The sequence below is a fragment of the Aristolochia californica genome, unplaced genomic scaffold, assembly GCF_029961685.1.
Source record: "Aristolochia californica isolate CCGP_79_NKW_82.1479 unplaced genomic scaffold, dmAriCali1.0.hap1 SCAF_2, whole genome shotgun sequence".
NCBI classification, from domain to species: Eukaryota; Viridiplantae; Streptophyta; class Magnoliopsida; order Piperales; family Aristolochiaceae; genus Aristolochia; species Aristolochia californica.
In genome coordinates this window covers 10,378,336-10,402,690 of record NW_027181881.1, presented here as the reverse complement: position 1 = coordinate 10,402,690, position 24,355 = coordinate 10,378,336, and the positions used below count along the sequence as shown (strand labels likewise).

Below are 24,355 nucleotides of genomic sequence, written 5' to 3'. Positions count from 1 at the left end.
GCAAGTCCTGGAAAACACAGGTAGTAGGATAAAATATTATGGAATAGTTTAAAGATTTAGTAACGTGACTCATAGACAAGAGATTAACGGGAAATTTGGGAACAAATAGAACTGAGTCTAAGGATCTCTATGGGGTAGTGTGAATAGCACCCCCTTCTTGAATGGGAGAGGTGGACCCATCAGCCAAAGTAACTCTGCAATATGAAGAAGACAAATTAATGGATTGAAACAAGAAAGACATACTTGACATGTGGTTAGAGGCTCCTGAATCAATTATCCAGGAGGGAGAGAGAGAGACATTCCATGCAGTCATACCTGTACTCACCATTGTGGCACTTGCTGAGGATGAAGGATGGGTCTCTATAGTCAAAGAAGTAGTAGATGACATAGTCAATTGGCCTAATCATTGTACTAACTGTTGAATTTCTTCATAAGAGCCAATGTGAGAATAGCCATCTTGTTATCTGATTATAGAGTTGGCCCAGACAGGTTTACCAAATTTCTTCTAACATTTTTCAAAAATATGGTTTGACCTACCATAGTGAACATATTTTCGATCTCCCCTATCATTCCGACCACGACCACGTGCAGAGAAGGAGTGACCTCTACCTCTATTATTACCACCACAAAATTGACCATCAGATCTACTAGTAGAGGGCTGGAGGTTAAGAGTAGCTGCATTTGAGAGACTTCCACTTGAATCATTTTTACTCACTACTACTCCTTCAACCTGAATTAACCCTATTAAATGCCTGCTCTAGCATGGTCACATCCTCATTGGCTAACAATTAAGTTCAAATGGCTGTTAGAGTTTGTGGTTTGGGTTAAGTGTTGTGCTTTCCACACCTAACAGGTCAGTCTGTTGAGTTGTATTGGCTAGGCCTTTGACATGGTATTAGAGATGACACCCACGTTCCGCGTTCGAATCCCGGAGTGCAGCGGTCAGAACCCGGGAACTGTGGGTGTTAGAGTTTGTGGTTTTGGGTTAAGTGTTGTGCTTTCCGCACCTAACAGACCGGTCTTTTGGGTTGTATTGGCTAGGCATCTGACTCAGAACTCCGAAGTTAAGTGTACTTGGGCAAGAGTAGTACTAGGATGGGTGACCTCCTGGGAAGTCCTATTGGCTAAGCGTTTGACAATGGTATCATACTCAGAGCCCAAACCATCTAGAAACAGAGCCACTTGAATCTGATTTTTTTTTTTTTTTTTTTTTTTTTTGTAACGAATATCTTCAACATTTGCAGTAAATGGATGCAATGTGCTGATTTTCTGTAGTACCCTTCTCATCTTAGTGAAGTAATCAATCACCGATTTACTCCCATGCTTCATGTTAAAGTATCTCACATACAACTCATAGATCCTTGACAAGTTACTTTTCTGAGACAAAATAGATGCTAAGGTAGTCCACATTGTTTTAGCAGTACTACAACTTAAAATCTGGTCACTAAATTGTGACTCCATACTGTTGACCAACCAAGTCATTACTAAATTGTCTTTAACCACCCAATCCTCAATAATAGGTATAGGGGGATCATCTGTTATACATTTGGCCATCTTTTTGATACTCAAATACATCAGAACTGATCGTGACCAGTTGACATAATTCGATTCATTCAATCGGATCATAGTTATCTGAATAGGCTGAGAGAATCTCACATTGGAGCTCTCATTGGTCCTTTGAACATTAACTTGCATGCTGGATTCATCCATTAAACAACACAAACTACCACAATTTAGTGCAACAATAAGTCAGCCAATCAAATGGGAACCTTTTCTCCAAAAATTCTATACCTGTGCATTCAAGTGAGCCCCACAATTGAACCAATTAGGGCAATCCAACAGTAATCCCAGTCAATTTCAGAAATCAAGACCAGAAATTGAAGAATAAACAACTTAATTGCGTGAAATTTGGGTGACAAATGCAAAATTGAAGATGACACAAGCAAGATTGAGGAAGACACAAGCAATATTGAAGAAATTTCTCAAATTAGGACCATTAAATGACTCAAAACCCCAATAATCTTTCAATTAGGAGTAGTACCCATTAGCCAAGAGGCTATGGCAGACAGAGAAAGGGAAAAAATGAAGTTTTTACCCTCCCAGTCAAGAAATCTTGGAAGATCCTCCATGAGGGTTGTTGAAGACTGAGAAAAGAACCATAAAAATGAGAACAATCTGCCCAAGAAGTGCTTAACCTTGCTTTGATACCATGAAAAATTTGATATTTGGGTAAAAAAGGAGAAAAATAAGAGAAGAAGAGCTTGGAGAGGAGCAGCAGCAGTTGCCTTGGAGTGCATGCCTCAAAAAGGACGCCCCCTTTTCTTTTAATTAGGGCTTTAAGTGATTTTTACATAAAAAACAAAAATACCCCTCAAAACATAAATTTACATATCTCCTTCAATATGCATCTAAAATGAATGAAAATTGCACCATAAGCATATGGAGACATTGCCTACCTAAGAGACATCATATAAGATAAAAACATAATATATGGAATGACCAAAATACCACTGACCTGATACTTTAACAAATTTGTTATAGCAGTTTCTAGCTGAATTCTAAAATTTTCATTGCATATCCTTTTCTGCTCTTTTTACGATTTCCCTATAACTTTAATTTGACGTAGCCTTATCTTTCTATTTTTTGTTAGGCAATGGAGATGTTATCTAGTGCTTCTTATTCAAGTCCACAAATTTTTCTTATCACTGATGGAGCAGTTGAAGAAGAACGAAACATCTGTCATATTGTGAAAACTCTAGTGGAAAGGAAAAAGTCCATATCACCTCGTATTTCCACATTTGGTCTAGGTAATTTTCTGCCAATCCAGTCTCAGTTTGTCAAGTGTGTGATCATGTAATTATTGAGTGGATGTTGTCTCTGATGGTTTTCTCCTCAAAGGAAAATCTGGAATGTTTTATTTTTTCAATCACATTTTTTTAAATAGAATGAAAGGTAGAAAGAGTTGTGTATTGTTCTAAAATAGGATGAAGTCTGCTCAGAGATGGTGTTTCTCTATGTATGCTGTACATTACCTAGTAATGCAGCCACCCGTTTGGTTTATGAGAACCTAAATGTGTATTTTTTTTTCAGTCTGTTAATAATCAGCTTTTAGAACTCTGGGATTCAGGTTCTCTAATGGTCTGCACGCTCATAAGTGGCTATAGGGGTGTGAAAGCATGCTATCTCCTGGTCCCATGCTCCCTGAACTGCCAATTCCCTATTTGACTCTCTCTCTAGAGGAGTATGTTGAAAGCATCTTGTTGTGTGCGAGACAGATTTTCTAGTTTAATGATCATGTTTTGTTTTATTGCAGCTTATTTCTGCTGTTTCTTCCTCCTTTCTTACTCTGATAAAATTCTACTTTCTTAAAAAAAGTAGGAAAACCTCTTGGATTCACTTCCACCTGTTTTTTTGTTCTAAAATTTGTACTTTATGTTTCATAAATGTAAGATCTCTATTTCTTTTTGACCTTTTTTACTGGAAGGTAGCAAGTGGAATTCATGTCTTTAAGGGATAGTTTTAATAGAAGTTGTAATGATTTCGATTTGTTTTTAGACTGAAAATGGCAAACTTAGAGGAAGATGGGTGGTAGAGTGAGAGAGACAAGTTGAGAAGAATGGCAGTTAGGGTTAGAAAGCATGGGAGGAAGAGAAGGAGAATAGAAAGAGAAGTCCCATGAGGGTCGTGGTGAGGATGTTCCCAATGTGGCTCCTCTTTATTTTCATATAATTTAATGACAAAAATAACATATATGCCCTTAAGGCATGACACTAAACTAAAGAGCAGTTCTTATGTAGAACGACTTATATTCTCTTACATAGACGAAGAGTTGCAGTCAACCAATTTCTTCTTTAACAAAACAAGATTTTCACTTTGTGTTATTATAAATTCTTACACATGCTTTGCACCAATTCCACTACATCTTTGACTTATTTTTGGAAACTTGTCAGGTTTGAACTGTAATCATTATTTCTTGCAAATGCTGGCATCAATTGGTAGGGGGCGGTCTCAAGGTGCTTTTCATCCAGGTAAGTTGGAAAACTACTTGTAGCGTTTGGCTTAAATTAAAAAATTAATTGGTTCAGTATTTGAAATGTTTGCAGTTGCTTATGATTTTTTTTTTTTTTTTGTCTATATTATGAAGGGTTTATACCCGGTAATCCCATGACGCTGCCAAAATTACTGAATTAAAGTTGAGGAACAAGACTGGAATATGAGTAACCCAGCTACCAGCTTCTCAACTCTTAAAGAATACCTGGTTTTCAAGTTCCACGAGAATTTTAATTTTCAGGTGCTGTTTTGTTACTAGCAGTAGTTAGTATCAAAGAAAAGGTCACTAAGAAACTATTCTTAGTAAAAAGAAATAACAATGGTGCTCCGACAACCAAAAAGAACCTGTATTAATTTCAAAACATGCTCAAAGTTACAGCAGATTCACCTATTTATAGACTCTAAAACATCTAGAGACTTGCCAAAATAAGTGACATCACCAAAATAAAACTTTCCTAGGATTAAACATCCCAATTACAAATGAATTCTGAATTACCAAATTGAAAACCACTTGCTGGAAAAGAGTTTAAAAAATTAACTTAAAATGAAACTACTAACAATGAACACTTTTGAGTTTCCTAAGTTTGACTACCAATAAAGGAAACAACTAACTAAACTCTCCTAACTATGAGTTATTAACAGACTAGGAAACTAATTAAAGTAGAATTATGCTGACCTCAAATACTACAATAGATGTTGAATTTATGGAAAAGTGAAAAACTTTATTGACTTGTTGTAATTTGAGTACAATGAACCCCTATTTATAACAGAGGAAACAAGTAGAATCCAATTACAATTAAACTATCCTTGTCCCAGTTACATCCGAAGTTAAATACTAAAAGATAAGTCCTAGAATATTTGAACAACTGAACATAAATAAAAGACTAATATAAAACACCTTTAATTGAGATTCTTCTATGAGATCTCCTCCTGTGAGACTCTTATAAGACTTCACCATATTAATTCTGGCTCTGTGAGACTTCTTGTTATGAGAGTCATGTAAGATTCTTCCATATTTGCTCTTCAACACTCCCCTTCAAGTTGGAGTTTATAACTTCAGCTTGCAATAAAAAGGATTCTTGGTCTTCAATCTTCATTGACTAAAAAATCTTTCTATAGATGTAAAATCTTCATATTTTATTGTCCCTCTTTCTTGAATATTTTGGTCACATAAAAATTACCACAACATGTGGAATAACATACCTCTTTCTTGTACTTCTCCCCTCGAATTTGGCATAAAAAAAAAATAGAGGCCCAACTTGGACAAAACACAATATGGGCGAAGAAAATCACTTCTTTGTTAAGTTGTGGAGCCTAATTAACACCTTACCCTTTGGTGCGGATCGACCTTCACGGTAAGGTTGTCGTGGGGGTTGGAGCTCTCGGGCGGGTCCACGATATATTGACTGTTGTGTCATTAAGGGTAGTTTGGGAATTTCACACTTGTAATCCAGTTGCCCTAATTTTTTCTTTATATATGGGAGCATCATTGTTAGGGTTTTATCACCTTGATGATCATCATCACTGAGAAGGAGTTGGAGTTGCAACCCAAGAAATGTTAGAGAAAACACCAGTAAGTGTGTGTGATTTCTCTTGTAAAGTAATTCATCTTTATAGTGGATCACTGCAGCGGCAGAAGACAAGACGTAATCTCACCTTGAGGCAAACCTGTATAAATCTTGTTGTCTTTGTTCTCGTGTTTTTTTTCCTTTCTTCTACAATTATTATTATTGCTCTTGTTAGTTTGGAATTAGGGCGTCTAATTCCTAACAAGTTGTATCAGAGCTTTGGTTCGTGATTGAGAGCAATGACTGGCGGAGAAGGATCGCAACTTGGAATCAACAAGTTAGATGGTATGGATTTTGTGTTCAGGAGGATGTAGATAGAAGATTATTTGTACAGTAAAAAGCTGCATGCACCACTTCTAGATACGAAACCAGAAGTATGAAAGATGATGAGTGGAATCTCCTCGATAGACAGGTGTTGGGAGTAGTCCCGTTAACACTGTCGAAGAACGTTGCTTACAACGTGGCATCAGAGAAAACCACAACGGGATGATGAAGATTTTGTCCGATATGTATGAGAAGCTTTCCGCAAATAATAAGGTACATCTCATGAAGAAACTCTTCAATTTAAAGATAACAGAAAATACATTAGTTGCATCGCATTTGTATGAGTTTAACACGATTGTCAATCAATTGACCTCCGTTCAATTTAAATTTGATGATGAGGTTCATGCTTTAATTCTTTTGGCATCTCTACAAAATTGTTAGGAGCCTATGAGGGTTGCGGTCAACAACTCTTTAGGTAACGGGAAGTTGATCTTTAATGATGTTCGGAATACCATTCTCGTGGAGGAAGTTTGTAGAAAGGACTCCAGAGAATCATTGACATTTAATTCTGCTCTAGGAACTTCGAGAGGAATTCCAATAAGGGCAATGGTTGAGGAAAGTCAAGGAATGGTAGAAACAAGTCCAAATTCGGAAAAAAATGTGGAATGTTGAAATTGTGGCAAGTCTAGTCATATAAAGAAGAACTGCAGAGCACCGAAGAAGGATGAAAAGAAAAGTGATGTTGCAAATGCAGTGACTGAAGAGGCACAAGGTGATTCTCCTGTCGGTTGATAGCCCTATTGATTCTTGGGTGTTAGATTCAGGAGATTCTTTTCACACTACTGCACATCGTGAGATCATGGAGAATTATGTTGTTGGAGATCACGGGAAGGTGTATCTTGTTGATGGAGAACCTTTGGATATTGTCGGTATTGGTAATGTCAGTTTGAGGATGTCAAACAGGTCAGTGTGGAAAATTCACAAGGTGAGACATGTACCAAAATTGATGCGTAATCTGATTTCAATAAGGCAACTTGATGATGAAGGTCATAATGTGACTTTTAATGGTGCTGCATGGAAAGTCACTAAGGAAGTCATGGTTGTTGCACGAGGAGTTAAAAATGGAATTCTTTACATCACTTCCAGTTGCAAAGACACGGTTGCAGTTACTGATGCTGTTATTGATTCTGATTTGTGGCATTAGAGTCTCGGTCACATGAGTGAGAAGGGAATGAAAGTGTTTCAGTCCAAAGGGAAGCTACCAGGGTTGAAAATTGTAAACAACAGTTTGGGTGAAGGTTGTATTTTCAACAAACAGAAAAGGGTTGGTTTTTCTAAGGCTAGAAATGAACAAAAAACAACAAAATTGGAGTTGGTTCACACAGATGTTTGGGGGCCTTCAACTATTACTTTCCTTAGTGGTTCTAACTACTATGTGACATTTATTGATGATGCAAGTAGAAAGGTATGAGTTTATTTCCTCAAAAAGAAATCTGATGTCTTTGATACATTCAAGAGATGGTGAGCAATGGTTGAGAATAAGATAGATTTGAAGGTGAAGTGTTTGTAGTCATATAATGGGGGAGAATACAAAGATGATGATTTCAAGCGGTATTGTGCTGATAATGGAAACCAAGATGAAGAAGACCATTCTTGGAAAACTTCAACAGATGGTGTGGCTGAGAGAATGAACATAACTTTGAACGAGCGTGCTAGGAGCATGAGATTACATGCGAGATTGCTAAAGATGTTCTGGTTTGAGGCTATTAGCACTGCTGCCTATTTGATCAACAAAGGTCCCTCAACACCGATGGATTGCAAAATACCAGAAGAGGTCTGGAGCGGCAAAGAGGTAAAGCTTTCTTTCTTGAATTTTTTTTGTTGTGTTTCTTATATTCATATTGATTCTGCTGTTAGAAGTAAACTTGATGCTAAATCTAAGATATGTTTCTTTATTGGCTATTGTGGTACCGAGTTTGGTTATTGCTTCTGGGATGACCAAAGTCGTAAGGTTATTAGGAGCATGGACGTGATCTTCAATGAAGGTGCCATGTATAAAGACAGGTCGAGAACAGAGTCTGAGAGCACCAGTGATGAAGCCAAGAAGTCTGAAGTGATGCAATCGAGAGATCTTCCAGTTATTGAGATGGAGAATATCACTCAGGAAGACCAGGAAAACATACCCCCAAAAGTAAATCAGGATATTCCTGGACTAAACTCCGAAGATACTCTAGAACTAGCAGACCACCACAAAGGTACTCCCCTGCACTGAATTATATTTTATTGACTGATAAAGGTGAACCAGAGAGTTATGGAAGCCATGCAAGTTGACGAATCAACCAAGTGGGAGTTACCCTTGAAGGACGAGATGGATTCACTATTATCCAATTAGACATGGCAGTTGACTGAGTTACCAAAAGAGGGAGTTACCCTTGAAGGACGAGATGGATTCACTATTATCCAATTAGACATGGCAGTTGACCGAGTTACCAAAAGAGAAGAAGGCCTTGCAAAACAAATGGGTGTACCGAATAAAAGACGAACATGATGGCAGCAAGCGGTACAAGGCAAGACTGGTGGTAAAGGTCTTTCAACAAAAAGAAGGCATTGACTACACTTAGATTTCTCTCCAGTAGTGAAATTGATTACTATTAGAACCATGCGTGGACTAGTAGCAAATGCAGACTTGCCCTGAGAGCAGTTGGATGTAGAGACAACCTTTCTTCATGGTGATTTGGAGGAAGAAATTTACATGATGCAGCTACAGGGTTTCAAAGCACATAGAAAACAGAAAATGGTATGCAAACTTCAAAAGAACTTGTATGGTTTTAAACAGGCTCCAAGACAATGGTATAAAAAGTTTGACATCTTTATGAGTAGTAATGGTTTCTTGAGGTGTCAGGCAGATCATTGCTGTTATGTAAAGAAGTTTGATGACTCCTACATCATTCTACTGCTATATGTTGATGACATGTTGACAGTAGGTGCTTGCAAACTGGAAATAAATAAGTTGAAAAAGGAGTTGTCCAAGAAGTTTGCAATGAAGGATTTGGGTGCTACAAAACAAATCCTTGGCATGAGGATTACTAGGGACATTGATGTCTTGAAACTATCACAAGAAGAATATATGAAGAAGGTGCTGAGCAGATTCAACGTGAATGATGCAAAACTAGTGGAAACTCCTTTGGCTAGTCACTTTAGGCTATCTAAGGAGCAGTCACCTTCTATAGAGCAGGAGCAAGCCAACATGGCCAATGTGCCTTATGCTTTTGCTATTGGCAGTCTCATGTATGCCATGGTGTGCACTAGACTAGACATAGCTCATGCAGTGGGAGTTGTGAGTAGGTATATGAGTAATTCGTGTAAGCAACATTGGTAAGCAATTGTTGATGAGCAAATATGGAAGAGTCTTACATGACTCTCACAATACATAGTCTTACAGAGCCACAATTATTATGAAGGAGGTCTCACAGAAGAGTTTCAGTTTAAAGGTTTTTTAGTTATGTTAGTCTTCTATTTATGTTTGGTTATTTAATTATGCTAGGATTTATCTTTAAGTGTTAGAGTTTGGGTGTAATTGGGACAAAGGTAGTTTAATTGTAATTGGACTCTACTACTTTCCTCTATTATAAATAGGGGTTCATGTACTCTGATTACAACAAGTCAATAAAGTATTTCTCTTTTCTATAAATTCAACATGGTATCAAAGCAGATTTTGTGAGTTAACTTGGTAAACCCACAAAGATAATGTGATCCTTTTTTGATCTATTATCTCTAGTAGAGTAGGTTCATATCTATTTTTTTCTCTTTTTAGTCCCTATACCCATTGTTTTCTTTGCGTTTTCACATCTATACTGAGCTTTTCATATTGAATATTATTTATTGACAGAAAGATATTCGAGTCTTACCTTCCAACACAAAACGAATTTTGGCTATCAAAGTTTTCTACAAGAAGAAATCAATATTTTAAGCAGAAGAGGTCAGACTGCAAGAGAGGTTCGAGCAGCAGAAGAAAGCTTCAACTTCCAAGCTATTTTATGCTATCGAGAACGAGACTTTATGTGGAGAAATATATATATATATATATATAACGATTTTTAAGCCTATTTTCTTACCTATTCAACCAATTCTCGATCTGAGATTTTTATATGGAGATATTGATCTTGGAAGAGTCAATGGTCATGCTGGCAAAAGGAGAAAGAATACTTAGTTCGGCCAGATTACAAAGACCGAATTCTATCAGATTATTTATCTCAAAAGAAGTATATTTTATGAAGATAAGTTATACTTGGATGAAAGGTATTCAAGTTTAGTTTCAGAAGGAGAAAATTTCATGTCAATTTGATCTATATTTAAGGATATATTCGCATTGGAATAATCAAAGGTCGTGCTGGTATCCTGTTGCATTGAAAAATCCAAATTTGCCGAATTTTTTGCATCACTTTTTGAGTTGTTGTTATTGATCAATAATATCAGGAAAATATCTCACTTACCCCTTTTTGTCGGTTACCTTTCTCCTATCATCATTTTTTGTCTCTCACATACCCCTTTGGGCTAATCTCTTGTGCTGCTTTGCCACTTGAAAACACCATGCAATCGAACTTGTGTAAGATCGATCCTTGCAAGCAAACTGCTTTATGGTTTGGAAAAAATCTGCAATGAACTAATTGAGTAGGGATGGCTTCTTCAATTCTGTCAATCTTTCTGGAACTGCTTCCAACTATACTGAACTTGATGCAGCATGTGCTGTCTCTACTGCCAACACAACTACATGCTTTCAACTATTGCTGCTTCATGAACTGATCTCTACTGCTTCAGCCAAAAGCGCCTCCAGATCTGATGATAAACGCCCACGAAGTGCACTTATGCCAGTTTGAAACCTTTCCAGAAGTTCAATACTCATCAACACTTGTATTTTTCTTACGAGTCAAAGAGACCTGGACTCGGACCCTAGCAGCTATGAAACTGGGACAGAGATTCAAAGAGTGATGTTCCTGATTGAATATGGAAACCGACCCATGATCTAGTTAAACCAGCTTCTCACTTGAGATAACAAACTAAGATTCGTTGCCTAAGTGAAGAGTTCTAATGATGCTAGGAAACACAAAAAATCTCTTAGAAGTTTATTAGGAAAGAGTAGCTTGAGAAAGATTCAACCTGCACAATGGGATTCAATTTCTTTGCTCAATCCTGTTCTTCACTAGGAGACTAATTCATCCGAAATCAAAGGCAAGAAAGTAAGATAATTCAGGGGAAACTAGGGCCAATTTGGAGATGCACAAATTTATTCCTGGTACCCTACGAGTGATGGAGTCGAGGACCCAAATGGAACAGAAGGCTCTTTACATATCACCCTAAGCTCCATCCCCATGAACAGGCAGTTAAAAAATAGTTGAGCTTAGGCGGTCAAGCAACCCAATGCTGTCGAGTATTCTGGTTCAGTAACAGCACCGTTTGGTTAGCCGCAACAGATGTCAATCTCAGTCCTTTGCATTTGAAAGTTGTGACAGCGATCGCTATGACGAGGATGATGGGTCTGAATTTCTCTCATGCTAGGCAGCAGCTAGAGATGGATGTCACCACAAGGAGTGTTCCCAGTCTGATCAGTAAGAAAGGATGAGAGAGGTTTGCCTTGTGGTCATTGTAATAAAGCAGGTTGTTGCTTTTCAGCATCATAAAACTGGATCTGATGGAGCCATGCATAAATACATGACAACCATTTCCAATAACAAGAACAGCGAAAGACTGAAGCATTCGAAGGATTGCCAAGTCGAATTTGAAGAAATACAGAATCCACAATTGAGATGTTGCTGAAGCAAGGGACTCAAGGGACTGATAGAGCTGATGGATCTTGGAACAATAAAAGGCTAAAATGGAACATGGAAGAATTTGGAAGGACTAACAGACAACGAGTAGTCTCTGTAAAGGAAAAAAAATAAAAGGGGGTACTAATTAAAAACAAATAATGAAAACTCAAATTAAGGATCACATTGGAATAAGTGCGCCATTGTCTCTGTGGGTTGATTGAATCAACTCACAGAACTTGTTTTGATACAATGTTAAATTTTTCGAGAAGAAAATTATTTATTGACTTCTTCATAACTGAGTACAATGAGCCTCTATTTATAATAGAGCAAATAAGTAAAATCAGGTTATAATTAAACTACCCATGTCCCTGTTACACCCAAAGTTTAACTCCTAAAGACAAGTCCTAGAATAATTAAACAACTATAGCATAAATAGAAGACTAAATAACTAAAATTCTTCTAAACTGAAACACTTCTGTGAGACTTTTTTCCATGACTCTTGTTAGACTCCGCCATATTAATTATTCTCAGTGAGATTTCTTTCTTTGAGAGTTATGTAAGACTCTTCTATACCTGTTCTTCAATATGAACTTTCCTAAATTGGCTATTAATAAAGAAGACTTGCTAATCGAATACTTTCATAAAGAAAACTTTCCTAATAGGGACTATTGACAAACTAGGACAGCATTTAGAGTGGAAACATGCTGACTTTCCCCATACAGAAAGCACTGCAGCAAACTTTCCTAAAAAATAATTTTGCAAAAACATAAAAAATTGTGTTTAAGTATTCTTATTTTATATATTTTCATTTATTCCAAATGATTTTCTTCCACAATTGAGCCACTACATCATTTACCCTCTCTTCAAAAGAACACAACCTCAAGTTCTTGGTTTCAGCTTCATGGTCACTATAATATGGTGATAGATGTATCATATTGAATGTATAATTGTTTGTAACTTCATTTCACCTTGCTGACCATTGTGTTAGTGGTGGAAACAAGAGCAAAACCTTTCTTTTATTAATCAATTTTCTTCTCACTCGGAAAGAGGCATGAATAGGTTAAGACTTTGCATGATCCATTGGTCCTTGTAGGTAATAGAGCGAGTTTCTCCCCATTATCAAGGAAGGAACAAGTGTTTCTTTTTACCATTTTGTATTACCACTCTATCCTACCGTCAAGGTCTTCCAACTAAAGGTGACATGTATCCATAGGAACAATGTCACACCATATGCAGTCCTTATACTTGTCTCCAATACCAAAAGTATTGAAACACTTTTTTTCAGATTGGTACCTCAGACTCTGAGAGTTAATATTGTCACAAGTATAATTATTTTAGTCGTGTGACCTTCAAGAGAACGAGTGGTGATAAAGATAGTGCAGTGTAACCAATTAAATGTGACTGAGGCATAGTATTTGGCCCCGATAATACCATCACTAGCTTCTTCTTTTTTTCAAAGAACTTCTATTTTTATCTGAATCTTTAGTATATCAAAGTATATTTTCTTCACTTCCATCTTCATAAACTAAAAGCTGTTGCCAAATTTGTGGACATTGGGTTTTGGAATGATTTGTCTTTCCACACTTAAACCATAAATTGGTGGGCTTATCTTGGACCGGTTGAAGAGGGTGAGATGGGCTTTGGGAATGGGAATGAAGCATGGTCATATGGAGTGGTGGATCACGAGATGTGAATGAATTTGATGGCTGAAAAGAAGAATGATAGTTTGGTGATCTATAAGAGGAAGCTTTTTCATCTTCTTCATCATATTGTGCTTTAATGAAGGCTTCCAAAACAAAAGTTAGGGTTAACATGCATAGATGGTTTTGGCCCACTCTCATACCAAGAAACCAATTACGCTTGGGGTTTTTCCATGATTATTTTCTAGCAATTTGTTGAACTCTTTAAGTGCATAAGGAAATTGATGCCATACCTTGTGTGAGTTTATGAAATCTTTCATACAAGGATTGAAGGTAGTTGAAGGGTAGAAATTATTTTCCATTAGCCTCTTCATCTTTTGTCATGTACAGGTTTTAGGCTCAAAGAGTTGGCTTCAGTGGTATGTTTTGGCTTGCCATCATGCAGTAGCCCATCCCCTTAACCGTTAAACTACCAAAGGAACTTGTTTACCAGGTGGAACTTCCTTGAACTGAAACATTTTCTCTATGATAGTCATCCAATCAAGGTAATCTTCAACATCTAGGCTCCCATTAAATTCAGGAACCTCAATTTTGGTTCTGCTCTCCCAACAGACTGTTGTATCTTGGTGGAGGATTATCTTGGAGGTGCGTTGGGTGTGGATTTTGTGATCTAACTACAGAGGCAAGTCCCCAGTCTCTATGAAAATTTCACCTTCTCATAATCTCCAAAACCCCACAGCAGACTGCCTTATCAGCTGCAGCGTTTTTAGTGGGTTGTGAAAGCTGCTTTATAGTTACTTGAATTTGCTTGTGATGTCAGCCTCAAATTCCTCAAAATGTGATCTTGACATGCTTTCAATGCTGATTTTTTTCAAGATTTGGAATCTTGATTAGGCACTAACATTAGACAGTATACCAAATAATGCCGCCAGATTATTGGAGGATCCTTGATAACTACTGGAGGATCCTCTTTTGACTCAAGGTACATCTTCACAGCCGTAAACCATATCAAATAATTCTTAGCATCAAGCTTTGTGCTAATAATTTGCACGTGGGAGACATCCTTCTCCTCTACTCCCCTGTCAACACCCGAACTAACTTTATTATTACTTGAAGAGGCCATCGGCTGCCCAACAGAACACAAATACTAATTCGACAAACCAAATTATCCTGGCCACAACTCCAAAAAGCACTTAGGGTAACACTAGATACCAAACTCAACCACTAGGAGTTGCAAAACATTAAAAACAGATATGCACATGTACCACTTGCATTCACAAAATTCACCCAGCAAACAATTAGAACTCAAACAACCAATTCAGCCAGCCACTAACAACCAATCATCAAGAATTCCACCAGAACACAAGAAACTTAACTTCAAGAGGACAAAAACTGGTATGTGGAATCAAATATTGTATTAAAACCAACTTCTCAACCCACCTAGGGGCACAAACATATTTAATCCTCCAAAAACCACATTATACCATTAGCTTATAGACCGTGGCAGAAGAAGAATGAAAAAACTTACCTGAAAGTCCCCTCAGCAGACAGACTAGATTTTCCAAACCTGGAAGTTGGCACAGATGAAGAAAAGGGTAGAAAGATGTCTAGAAGTCATCCTTGATCTCTTCACTGCTTTGATACCAAGTAGAGTTGGTAGTTGTAGAGTGAGAAAGAGAGATTTGAGAGAAAAAGAGAAAGAGAAAGAGAAAGGCAGGAGAAGTAGTGCGGAACTCTGGTTGTCAATGTAAGAAGACCAGAGTTGATTAGAGGAGAAAAAACTGTCCCCTAACCCTCTTATTACTCCACTTGAGTTACACTAGTGAAAACCCCAAAAATACCCCTCATTATAAATTTATCCCTTATAATTTCTTATTACAGAAATATAACTAATTTAGAATCTCTTCTAAGAAACCTAAGTGAGAGGGTAAGTAATTACTTATCAACCCACATGTATAAAAACCAAAATACCCCTGGAATATCATTATTTAACACTACTTATGAGAAAAGTAACTAATATACCCCAGGATTACGTTATTTAACAGTCTCCATGGACACTTCCACATTCATGGTATCATTGGTGCTTCTAGTCATCCTGAAGCAGATCATTCTGTTTTCTAATGTTCCTGGTAGAGGGTTAGCAATCTATTACACTTAGACCTTAATGTAAAAATTCATCTCTAATTGCTTTGGATCAATCTAGTTTTGTTCCCATTATACATCACTATCAAATGCCTTGGATCAATTTAATTCTGTTTCCATTATCACTATCACCTAGGTGCCATTCTTTTGGGCCATCATTTTTCATTAAAATATAGATGTAACATTTAAGACCATAGATCTAGAACCCTAAAATTGATAGGTATTTTTTTTTTTTTTTTTTTTTTTTTGGTGCTGTATAGATAAAGAATGTTTAACAAATGTTTTGTTTGATTTAAATTCTAGATTCTTTCAGTAACTTAATTCACAGCCCACCAGAATATGGTTTGGACAGGGTTTTGATGATGATGACAAGAACTAATCATTGAGCCCCTGTAATACTTGGTAAGATTGGAGCCTCTGAAAATTATCTTTTGGATGGATTAGGCCTCTGACTTAATTGCCACATGGGGAGTGTCGAATGTAAGGTCTTGGGTTCAAGTCTCACTGGGGAAAGGAGTGGAGTGTGTGTGTAATCCATGTTAGATCATCCTCGTCATTATTATTTCTTCTACTGTCCAGGTCAATCATTACACTCAAGTTTTAAATCTTTGTATTCAATGTCCACTAAGCACTATCTCAACTATTTTGCTGCAGGCAACATTAATTGGTGGTTCATCCTGTAATATGTAACAGTATTTTGATTCTACCTGTCAAACTGGTCACAGTTGTCTTCTTTTACAGAGATTTGGATCTAGCAGCTTAATATTAGCTGAAGTTAATGTTTCAAGAGAAAAAGATCTTATTGGAGCAATGTGAAATGTCTTTTTCTTCTCTCTTAAAATGTTTATGTAATTTGTATTTGTCCATCTAGAAAATGTTTTATATGCAGTGCATGAGATTCCATGTATCTAATGCCTGTCAATGATCAATAATGGCTTCCTTGTGGACAGATTCTATTGTCACGCAGTTGCAGAGATTCATAACAACTTCATCAGTCTTACTCACAAATTTAACTATTGATATTTTTGATGATGATCATGGTGCTTTTGAGGTAATACTTTCTTCAGCTAGTGTCCATCTTCCTCAGCATATTTATGTTTTCTCAACTAAATGCAAGTTTTCTTTCTCGGCTTTTACCTGTCCTTATAGCTAACCCCTACAAAGTTTGGACAAGATTCTAATAGTGGTGATGATGACCCCTTTGCTGTACTCCTCTATATCTTTTTACTTACATGTTAGCGAAGGACCTCAATTCCACCTGTTGTTGTTGTATGCCTTTGTTTAAGGTTTCCACTTTTGTTTCATATTCATTGCCATCTCAAAAAAAAAAAAAAAGATTTGCTTCTAGAACATTAGTGTAGAATTTAGGAATTAAAGGAGAAAAGAAAGAGAAGAAAGAAGGAAGAAGAGAGAAGATGGGAGAAAGGCTGCGTGAGGAGCAGTACACGTTAGGGGTCAAAACGGATCTAATCCTGCTTTTATAATAACTTAACCAAAGTCGCAGCAAAAGGACGTTTATGCCCTTTTATTACATGTATAAATAATGAGCTGTATTCTAAGGCCTAAAAACTTCTAAAAACACTCTAGAGCAAACTAAAAGAAGAGACTTCCCTAGACTACTGGGGGAAAAATTAGTTAAAGTGAAATGACAAAAATAGCCTCAATATATATTTGAACAGTTAGGATAAGGGAACAAAAAAGTCTTGCACTTTGAAGCGGATGATCCAACCAGTTGATTCACTGTTATTATTAAGGAACACTATTCATCTATAGAGTTGAAGCACTATCTATGAAATCATGAGTTGGCCATGTCTTGACTTTCATGTAAGCATCAGATTAACAAAATAGATGTTATGGTGAAGTTTTTATCACTAGTGAATACTTTCAGATTTATGAGGCATATTTTCTGAGATAGGTATTAGTATTTCACTGCTTTGGTTGAAATTTCTCAAAAAATGGACAACTTTATGTTGCTTGCTCATTAGGCAACCTTCTTCATGTTTCAACTGTGGCAGGGTTCAGAGAATTAGATGTGCAGGGTTTAGCAGATAATGCCCTTATTATGGGAAATTAGTCTTCCTGGCTTATCAAAATTTTTTATCTTTCTCAAAGTTAGATTTTTTTTTCTTCATATTTTCCTTCAATATTTCTATCTTGAACTACATTCTTATATAGTCTGGTGCTTCTTTGCTAGGTATTTCCGTTTCATATCCCAGATCTTCTTTCAGGGAGTCCTGTTGTATTATCAGGAAGATATGAAGGTAGCTTTCCAGATTCAATTGAAGTGAAAGGTATTTTACCAGACATGACCAACATTGTCATTGATTTGAAAGTGCAGCAAGCAAAGGACATCCCTCTTGACAAAGTAAGTTGGCAACAAACTTGAAATGCATGTTTATTTATGCTCCATGGGTCCATTTTTTTCTTGGGGACAAGGATTTCTATTGCGAGGAATTGGATTGAAAGTCCATTATATTAAGTTGTTTTTTACTATTCATTTAACCATTGATGCAATGGGTTTTTTAGTGTTTCCTTGCCTGTTCTCATTCAACAGACACCTGATTCGGCAGGTATTTGCAAAGCGGCATATAGACCTACTCACCTCTCAAGCGTGGTTTTCTGAGAGGAAAGAACTCGAGGAGAAGGTCAGCATTTTCCGATGGCATTTTGTTAATCTACATTGTCCTTTTTCTTATAATATATTTGTGCGCAACCCTTGCAGAATAACTATTTAATAATTTACATGCACACTCTGGTAAGCCACAAATATCACTTACACGTCTTGCTGCCTATTTTCTTTAACATTAACCGAGTTGTGAGAAATGGAGAAAATACTACCCGTCACCTCTAGCTTTTTTCTCTTCCATAATGCTAGTCAATCAAGTTTCATACATCAGATTGGTACTTCTGCTTCAATTTGGCTCCACCTAACCCGAACTTGGACTATTATCTCATATCCCGTGAGAAGATCCCATGTCATGATATAGTTATGCAGGAAAAACCCTCTATAGGTCATTTTTACTTCCGAGCTCCATTATTTATATTTATTTATTTGTTTTTTTTTATTCAGTTGTCCTTCCAGAGTAGCATTATTTATATTTATACTATACATGGTACGCAGGTCTCTTTTAAATTCCTTTATTTATAATAGTTTGCAGTAATAGCTTTTATCGAGAGGACGTGGACAGAAAAGCCTTTTTTTTTTTTTTCAAAGACCATGAGAAATACAGGGCACCCTTCTCTGTTACTAGTCGCATAAGTATTTAGGAAGATAACTTGGTCTACTTCTAAAAGATATTTTTCTGGTTTTGCTTATGTGTGCAAAATCATCTGTTTCTTCCTGAAAATGGTTACTTGTCACAATTTGCTTTACTGACAGCTCTTCTTGCACTTATCATTCATATTAGCTATGAAACAGCTGATGAGATTTCTATCTGCAATGGGAGAAATATATGGCGCTACCATCGGAGAAAATATGGAGCTGTCCCGAAATATTTAAATGATGATTAGGATGATATAATCCTTTTAAGGGTTGTGCTTATTATCTGTTGAAATATTTGATCAATATTTTCCTCTGACATGTTAGGCCCACTCAGGTTAATATCATACTATTGAGTTATGCAAAGTTTTGTACCAATAAAAGAGATTTTAGGGAAGAAAAAGATGTCACAGTAAAATCTGCTGCGACTGTTTGCCAATATTTAAAAAGCATTACGGAGAAATGCCCGAAAGGTTTAAAGTGAATCAATTTGCATTCGATAAATTGATTTACAACAGCAGGCTACAAAAAAATGAAGCAGTGTCATCTGTTTATGTTTTCATTGCAGGTTGCAACAATTAGCATTCAATCTGGAGTAATATCTGAGTACACACGGATGGTGTTACTTGAAGCTGATGTAGAAAAGATCAAGCCTGTAAAGGAAAAAGAGGTAAGACTATTCCAGCATCTCAGTTACCATAAGCTGACTTATTTTATTCTTTTTAGTTTCCGATAAATTCGAGTTCCTGTGTTTTGCTTTCTTATGTTGTGAATTTGGCTGTTTCTCTCAATCATCAACATTTTGAATGCTTGATGGCGTTCACCTTTGGCCATATTTGTTTTCTGCTGCACATCATCTTTGGACCCTCACTGATCTCTTGGACTTTGAGTTAGATGAACGTTTTTGTTATTTAGCAAGTGACTTTGAAACGAGTTATAGTTCCTGACTCTTCAGTTTAACAGGCAAAAAAGCTTGGCAGAAAGAGCTCGTCATATGTGAAGGACCATCGAGTAGCGCTATTGAGTGGTTTAACCCTTGGCTTTGGCAACGTAGCTGCTACAAACGAAAATCTTCTAACATTTGGAGACACAAACTTAGTGGATTCCGACAATATGTTTAGCAAGACAGTTCGAAGCATCGGAGGACTTTGTGACTGTTGTTGTTGCGTCATCTGCATTAGAGGATGCTCTAAGATGAATGATCAATGTGCTATCGCTCTGACTCAGCTTTGTACGGCTCTCTCGTGTTTTGGATGCATAGCATGTTGTATGGAGGTTTGTGGTGGATCGGACTAGAGATATCTTCACAATCATCTCACTTGAATATATGGTTTGTCTATTTTCGATTTGTACGTCTGTAACATCCCTAAACTACTATGCACATTGAGCACTGTTTACCAACTCTGTAGTGTGCTCCGCCTCTGTAAAGATACTACTAATTTCTTTCTATCTTGCTGTTTATAAAGAGATTATTAGCCTCCAGAAGAATACCAGGAAGCTCCTTTCTACCGAATACATCAGATATTGAATCGGTTTGTGCTGCTTTATTTCTCAGCTAAGCACCATTTTGAAAGGAAACCAAACCATGCGTCCTCAAGATTGAGAAAAAGACGAATCTCATCCTTGGCCTCTACTTTTAACGCCAACAAAATGTCAACTTCACTGCTAGGTTCATATATCATCGTCTTCCTTCCTCGACTTACAATGTTGGTGGTCCCTTTGTAATTTTCTCTTCAACGTGTTCCTGGACCTCTATCTTAGTCCCTTCTTCACGGTCGGACCCAACTGTTACTTGATGGAATGTCTCTTGAATCTTGTTAACACCTTTTTCTACAGGCTCTATGGCTTGAGAAATTGTCAAGAAAACATCCTTAACAACCTGGTCATCCATTACATTTAAAAAGTTAAAACAGGTCAAGCAATAGATTATCTTAATAATAGCAGAAGTGTATGTGCAATTGTACCAGTTCACCACCTCCAACCAGAACGTCCTGAACACTCTCCGTGACGCTTGTTCGAGGGGTTTCAACATGGGTCTCAGTTTGTTCTACAGTAGCCTTTTCTCTTCCAGTACGCCCCTCAACCTGTAGTAGAGACTTGGCAGCTTCAGTGCTGACTTTCCCATGTTCAGAAGTTGCCAAGAATCTGTATGGTGCTGCTGAGAAAACATAAACATGGGCAATTGCAGCAATAGCCATCTACAAAGATAATGTCAACAAAAATTTAGAAGATTTTAGATAAAAAAAATAGCAGGAGAAAGTAGTGTAATATCCATCAACTCAAGCACAAAAGAATAAACTCCATCCAAAAGGGAACCCCACTAAAGAGAACTAACTTCGATGCAGATTAGGAAATCCTGCATTCCCTTTTGAAACTTCCCTTCTTTAGGTAAAATGCCTATTGAACACAGTATCGCAATGCCTACACCTTGCCACCAAGTAGCAAATACAATAGCCTTGAAACTGATGAACTTTGCCAATGGTCTTATAGGCCTTAGCCTGTGATGAGTGACACTGTAAAACTGCACCAGGCAATATAAAGCCCACATCTGACTGAAGTTCAGTACAGCTGCAATATATGGGTACCTAAAAGAGTGAACAGCTATGAGATTTTATTTGCTAGTCAACGGATGAAATAACAAGAATAAGTTATTGTTGGAGGTCAAAGAATATTGTGATATGACATTGGACACGTCAAGTTAAACAATATGCAAATTTATTTATACAATGTTGGTGAGGAATAGTATTCCCAAGGTGATTTGAAAATTTGAACATGTAAAAATATGTTGAACACTACAGCATTTAGATTTTGGAAAAAAATGCAAGTGAATTCTCATTAATGCAATTCATGGTTATAATTTGTGTAGTCATGGCAGGATCTAGAAACTCTTCCTCTTTCATCTACAAACTTCCCCAACAGGTAGGGTCCTTCAATATTACTACATCACAAAATCTTTCTATTTTCGATAGGACAGTACTGCCAAGGTTGATTTAGCATCGCTCATAGGATCAAATAGGTGTATCAAAATTTTCATGACCTGAATATGAGTATAAGACACAAAACCTTTGTAGTTTTTTCTCTGTTAATATATACATTTTTTCAAAAAAAATAAAAATAAAGTATAAGACACAAAACAGGAGAGCTGGTTAAGGAAGCATGCATGAAGAGATTTACTTGTTTTGTAGTTCTTCCTTCACTTAAACTAGGTGAATGAACGTAATTTGGCCGTTATGAAAAATAATAAATAAATTTATGAGAGGTCAAGGCTGCATATACTAGAATAACCTGCCTCTACAGCTCTCTGTTCTCTCTTGTATTTTCCAGTTCTCTCTCCTCCCAAGCCTTCTTCAAATTCACTCAGCCAAGTGACTAGTTGGGTGTGCTGTGTTGCTGGAACTTCACGGTCCAGCAAACTCGAATTCACTTGCACATATTAGACTATCCAATAAATGTCTACTTTTCTTCATCCTTGACTTTCCTATATATATTTTGCCAATGAGTGTGCTATGACCAAATAATAACCTTTGATAGGCCCAAACTGGAGTGCAAGGAGTGTACTCTCAAGCAGGCAGATATATTCATATAGATGGTAAAAGAAAAAGCTTTGACAAATGATCCGTACCCATAGTACCACTTGAACTCCCCATCTCCATAGACTCCAACAAGCTCCAATATTAGTTGCAGTAAGGCACAAAATATTTTGAGGATCATCTGAGCAGTTAAGAGTTATCACTATCCAACCATCTGGATATAACAGTTACTGCAATAACAATAGTACTTACATATTGTACAATACCAAACTTTATTATTGTATATAGTCGTTTTCCAAGCACAAAAGGTTTGAGGAAGAAGCTACTGAATGGTTTTCCCTTTGACTGTTCCTCTCCATTGGAACACTCATCACCCTGTAGCAAAGACTCTTCTAGCACTTTTTTGGTTTCATTCTCAAGTAGTGCTAATACTCTTCCTTCACCACCTACATGTTTTGAAGATGATTTCAAATTGCTTTTCAAGATCAATCAGGATGATTGGTGAGAATAGAACTCGTTGATGCTTAAGAATAGCTCTTCATAATTTATGTGATGCTAGAGATGTTAAATACAGAGAATAGAAGGGAAATAGTTTCCTACGGGTGCCTTACAGATCCTGCAATAGAGACGATGAGGGGGCTAGTGTTTTATTTTCTCCAAATAAGGGAAGATTGTAAATATATTATGATGTTAAAAGATCTTGCAATAGTGAGGCATGCGTCAGTTCTGCTCAACTCGAGGCAGTAAAGGATGTTACGAGCTTAGATACCTAGGCAAGCAACCAAGTATCTTCCGAAACAATACAAAGCAAAAGCTTCATAGCAACTCCTTAATATTTCAGAAGCAACAGAAAGACTTGGATTCCAAAGGGACAACACCTGCCAAAAAAAAATAAAAAATTGCTTAATAATAAATAAAATCTAAAAGACAGTCTGCAATGTGTTTTTTTACAGTTTTGACATTTTCACAAAGAGAGCGTTACCCGGCTATGAATGTAACCTAGCAACTGAATTGCTTAATACTGCTGTTGTTTCTTACAATAGGGATGAGGTTGATGTAAAAGTTACGAAGAGTGAGTGATGGGAACACTTACTATTGTTCTAAAGAGATGTTATTTCCAGTCAATGACCTAGACCGTATACTAGTCATTATCAGTTTTAGCCCTCCGATATTCAAAGGATCTATGCTTGGGGAAGAAAATGGTAAACGTCACTTTGCTTCCCAAGTTACTGCGACATGACTTTACGCCAAAGTAAAACCTGATGAAAGGAAGACAAAGAAATGCACTTACTGAATCAGTGGCGTAGACAGGAACCATAAAAAGAACGCCAACAATCCATTTCTGCTCCTGAAAAATCGTTAACGCAGCTGTTATTATTTATTCCAGATCCTGTAATACCTTGGCAAAATAGGATTAGCCGTGAACAAATACAGTCAGCACCAAGGACTGTTCCCTATAAGTATGAGATATTGCGAGAGTTTTGATAAATGATGCTCAGTGCAGAAGGATTCCTAAGAATAAAAAAGAGTGGAAAAGAACTGACTGCAGGATTGGTGTATGATCTGAGATGTTGAAGAATTAGCAGCAGAGAAAGGACCAATGCGAAGAGAACAGAGATGCCTCCGACTATAACAGCTGGCCTGTGAAGACGCTCGTGAATTCCTCCATAGAATGAGATATAATGTGTCACAGACTCCATGAAAATCTTCCGCTTCCAATCTCTGCATTTTGTTGACGAAACTTGAAGATGCAATTTAAAGAAAGCAGATTAATGCAGAAATTAAAATAATTTTCTTTATTGTGATTGTCCTTCGCATGAAGAAAAAGAAGATAGCAAAAAAAAAAAAAAAAACTGCCACGTTAAAAATCCTAACAAGATTTTGAAATTAGGGAGAGCGACGTACGAAACAGTGAAAGTATCAAAATCAAACTAAATCAAAAGAGAAAACTAAGAGCGTACTAGATTCTTTATACCTTCAACTTAGGATAACAAAAATGTTTCAATTTAAATCAAAATCTTACTATGAGAGAAGTGAGAAGGCACCATTCAAAGGGTTTGCACGAAAAGTACGAAGGAAGAAGGCTCCATTTAGG

General features: G+C 36.9%; 2 protein-coding genes across 5 annotated transcripts in view; one reads left to right on the top strand and one right to left on the bottom strand.

The window, feature by feature from the left end:
- Nucleotides 1–20,226, top strand: part of LOC137957087 (uncharacterized) — a 25,829-nt gene extending 5,603 nt beyond the window's left edge. For 3 of the 4 annotated variants that reach the window (XM_068804793.1, XM_068804794.1, XM_068804795.1), the window contains exons 7-13: nt 2,651–2,807; nt 3,951–4,028; nt 16,422–16,522; nt 17,666–17,836; nt 18,042–18,116; nt 19,299–19,400; nt 19,694–20,225. In XM_068804793.1, coding sequence (XP_068660894.1) covers nt 2,651–2,807; nt 3,951–4,028; nt 16,422–16,522; nt 17,666–17,836; nt 18,042–18,116; nt 19,299–19,400; nt 19,694–20,026 — 1,017 coding nt within the window. In that variant the 3' untranslated portion in view covers nt 20,027–20,225. Of the gene's footprint in view, nt 1–2,650; nt 2,808–3,950; nt 4,029–16,421; nt 16,523–17,665; nt 17,837–18,041; nt 18,117–19,298; nt 19,401–19,693 lie in introns of all 4 variants that reach the window. The other variant, XM_068804792.1, reaches the window with a different exon arrangement.
- On the bottom strand, nt 20,171–24,355 carry LOC137957088 (protein LAZ1 homolog 2). Its single transcript, XM_068804796.1, has 9 exons — nt 24,284–24,355; nt 23,805–23,982; nt 23,552–23,608; nt 23,030–23,138; nt 22,513–22,706; nt 22,353–22,441; nt 21,066–21,315; nt 20,695–20,928; nt 20,171–20,609 (listed from the first exon to the last, which is right to left on the bottom strand). Exons 2-9 carry the CDS (start codon nt 23,958–23,960, stop codon nt 20,430–20,432), a joined length of 1,269 nt encoding a protein of 422 aa, XP_068660897.1. The 5' UTR covers nt 23,961–23,982; nt 24,284–24,355; the 3' UTR covers nt 20,171–20,429.

Bases quoted from the DNA above. Each gene is read 5' to 3' on its own strand.
- LOC137957088 (XM_068804796.1), bottom strand. From the start codon at position 23,960: ATGGAGTCTGTGACACATTATATCTCATTCTATGGAGGAATTCACGAG. The intron at 21,316-22,352 runs GTACGGATCATT...TCACTCTTTTAG, and splicing joins GAGTTCAAGTGGTACTATGG to GTACCCATATATTGCAGCTG. The intron at 20,610-20,694 runs GTACAATTGCAC...ATGGATGACCAG, and splicing joins TGGTTGGAGGTGGTGAACTG to GTTGTTAAGGATGTTTTCTT.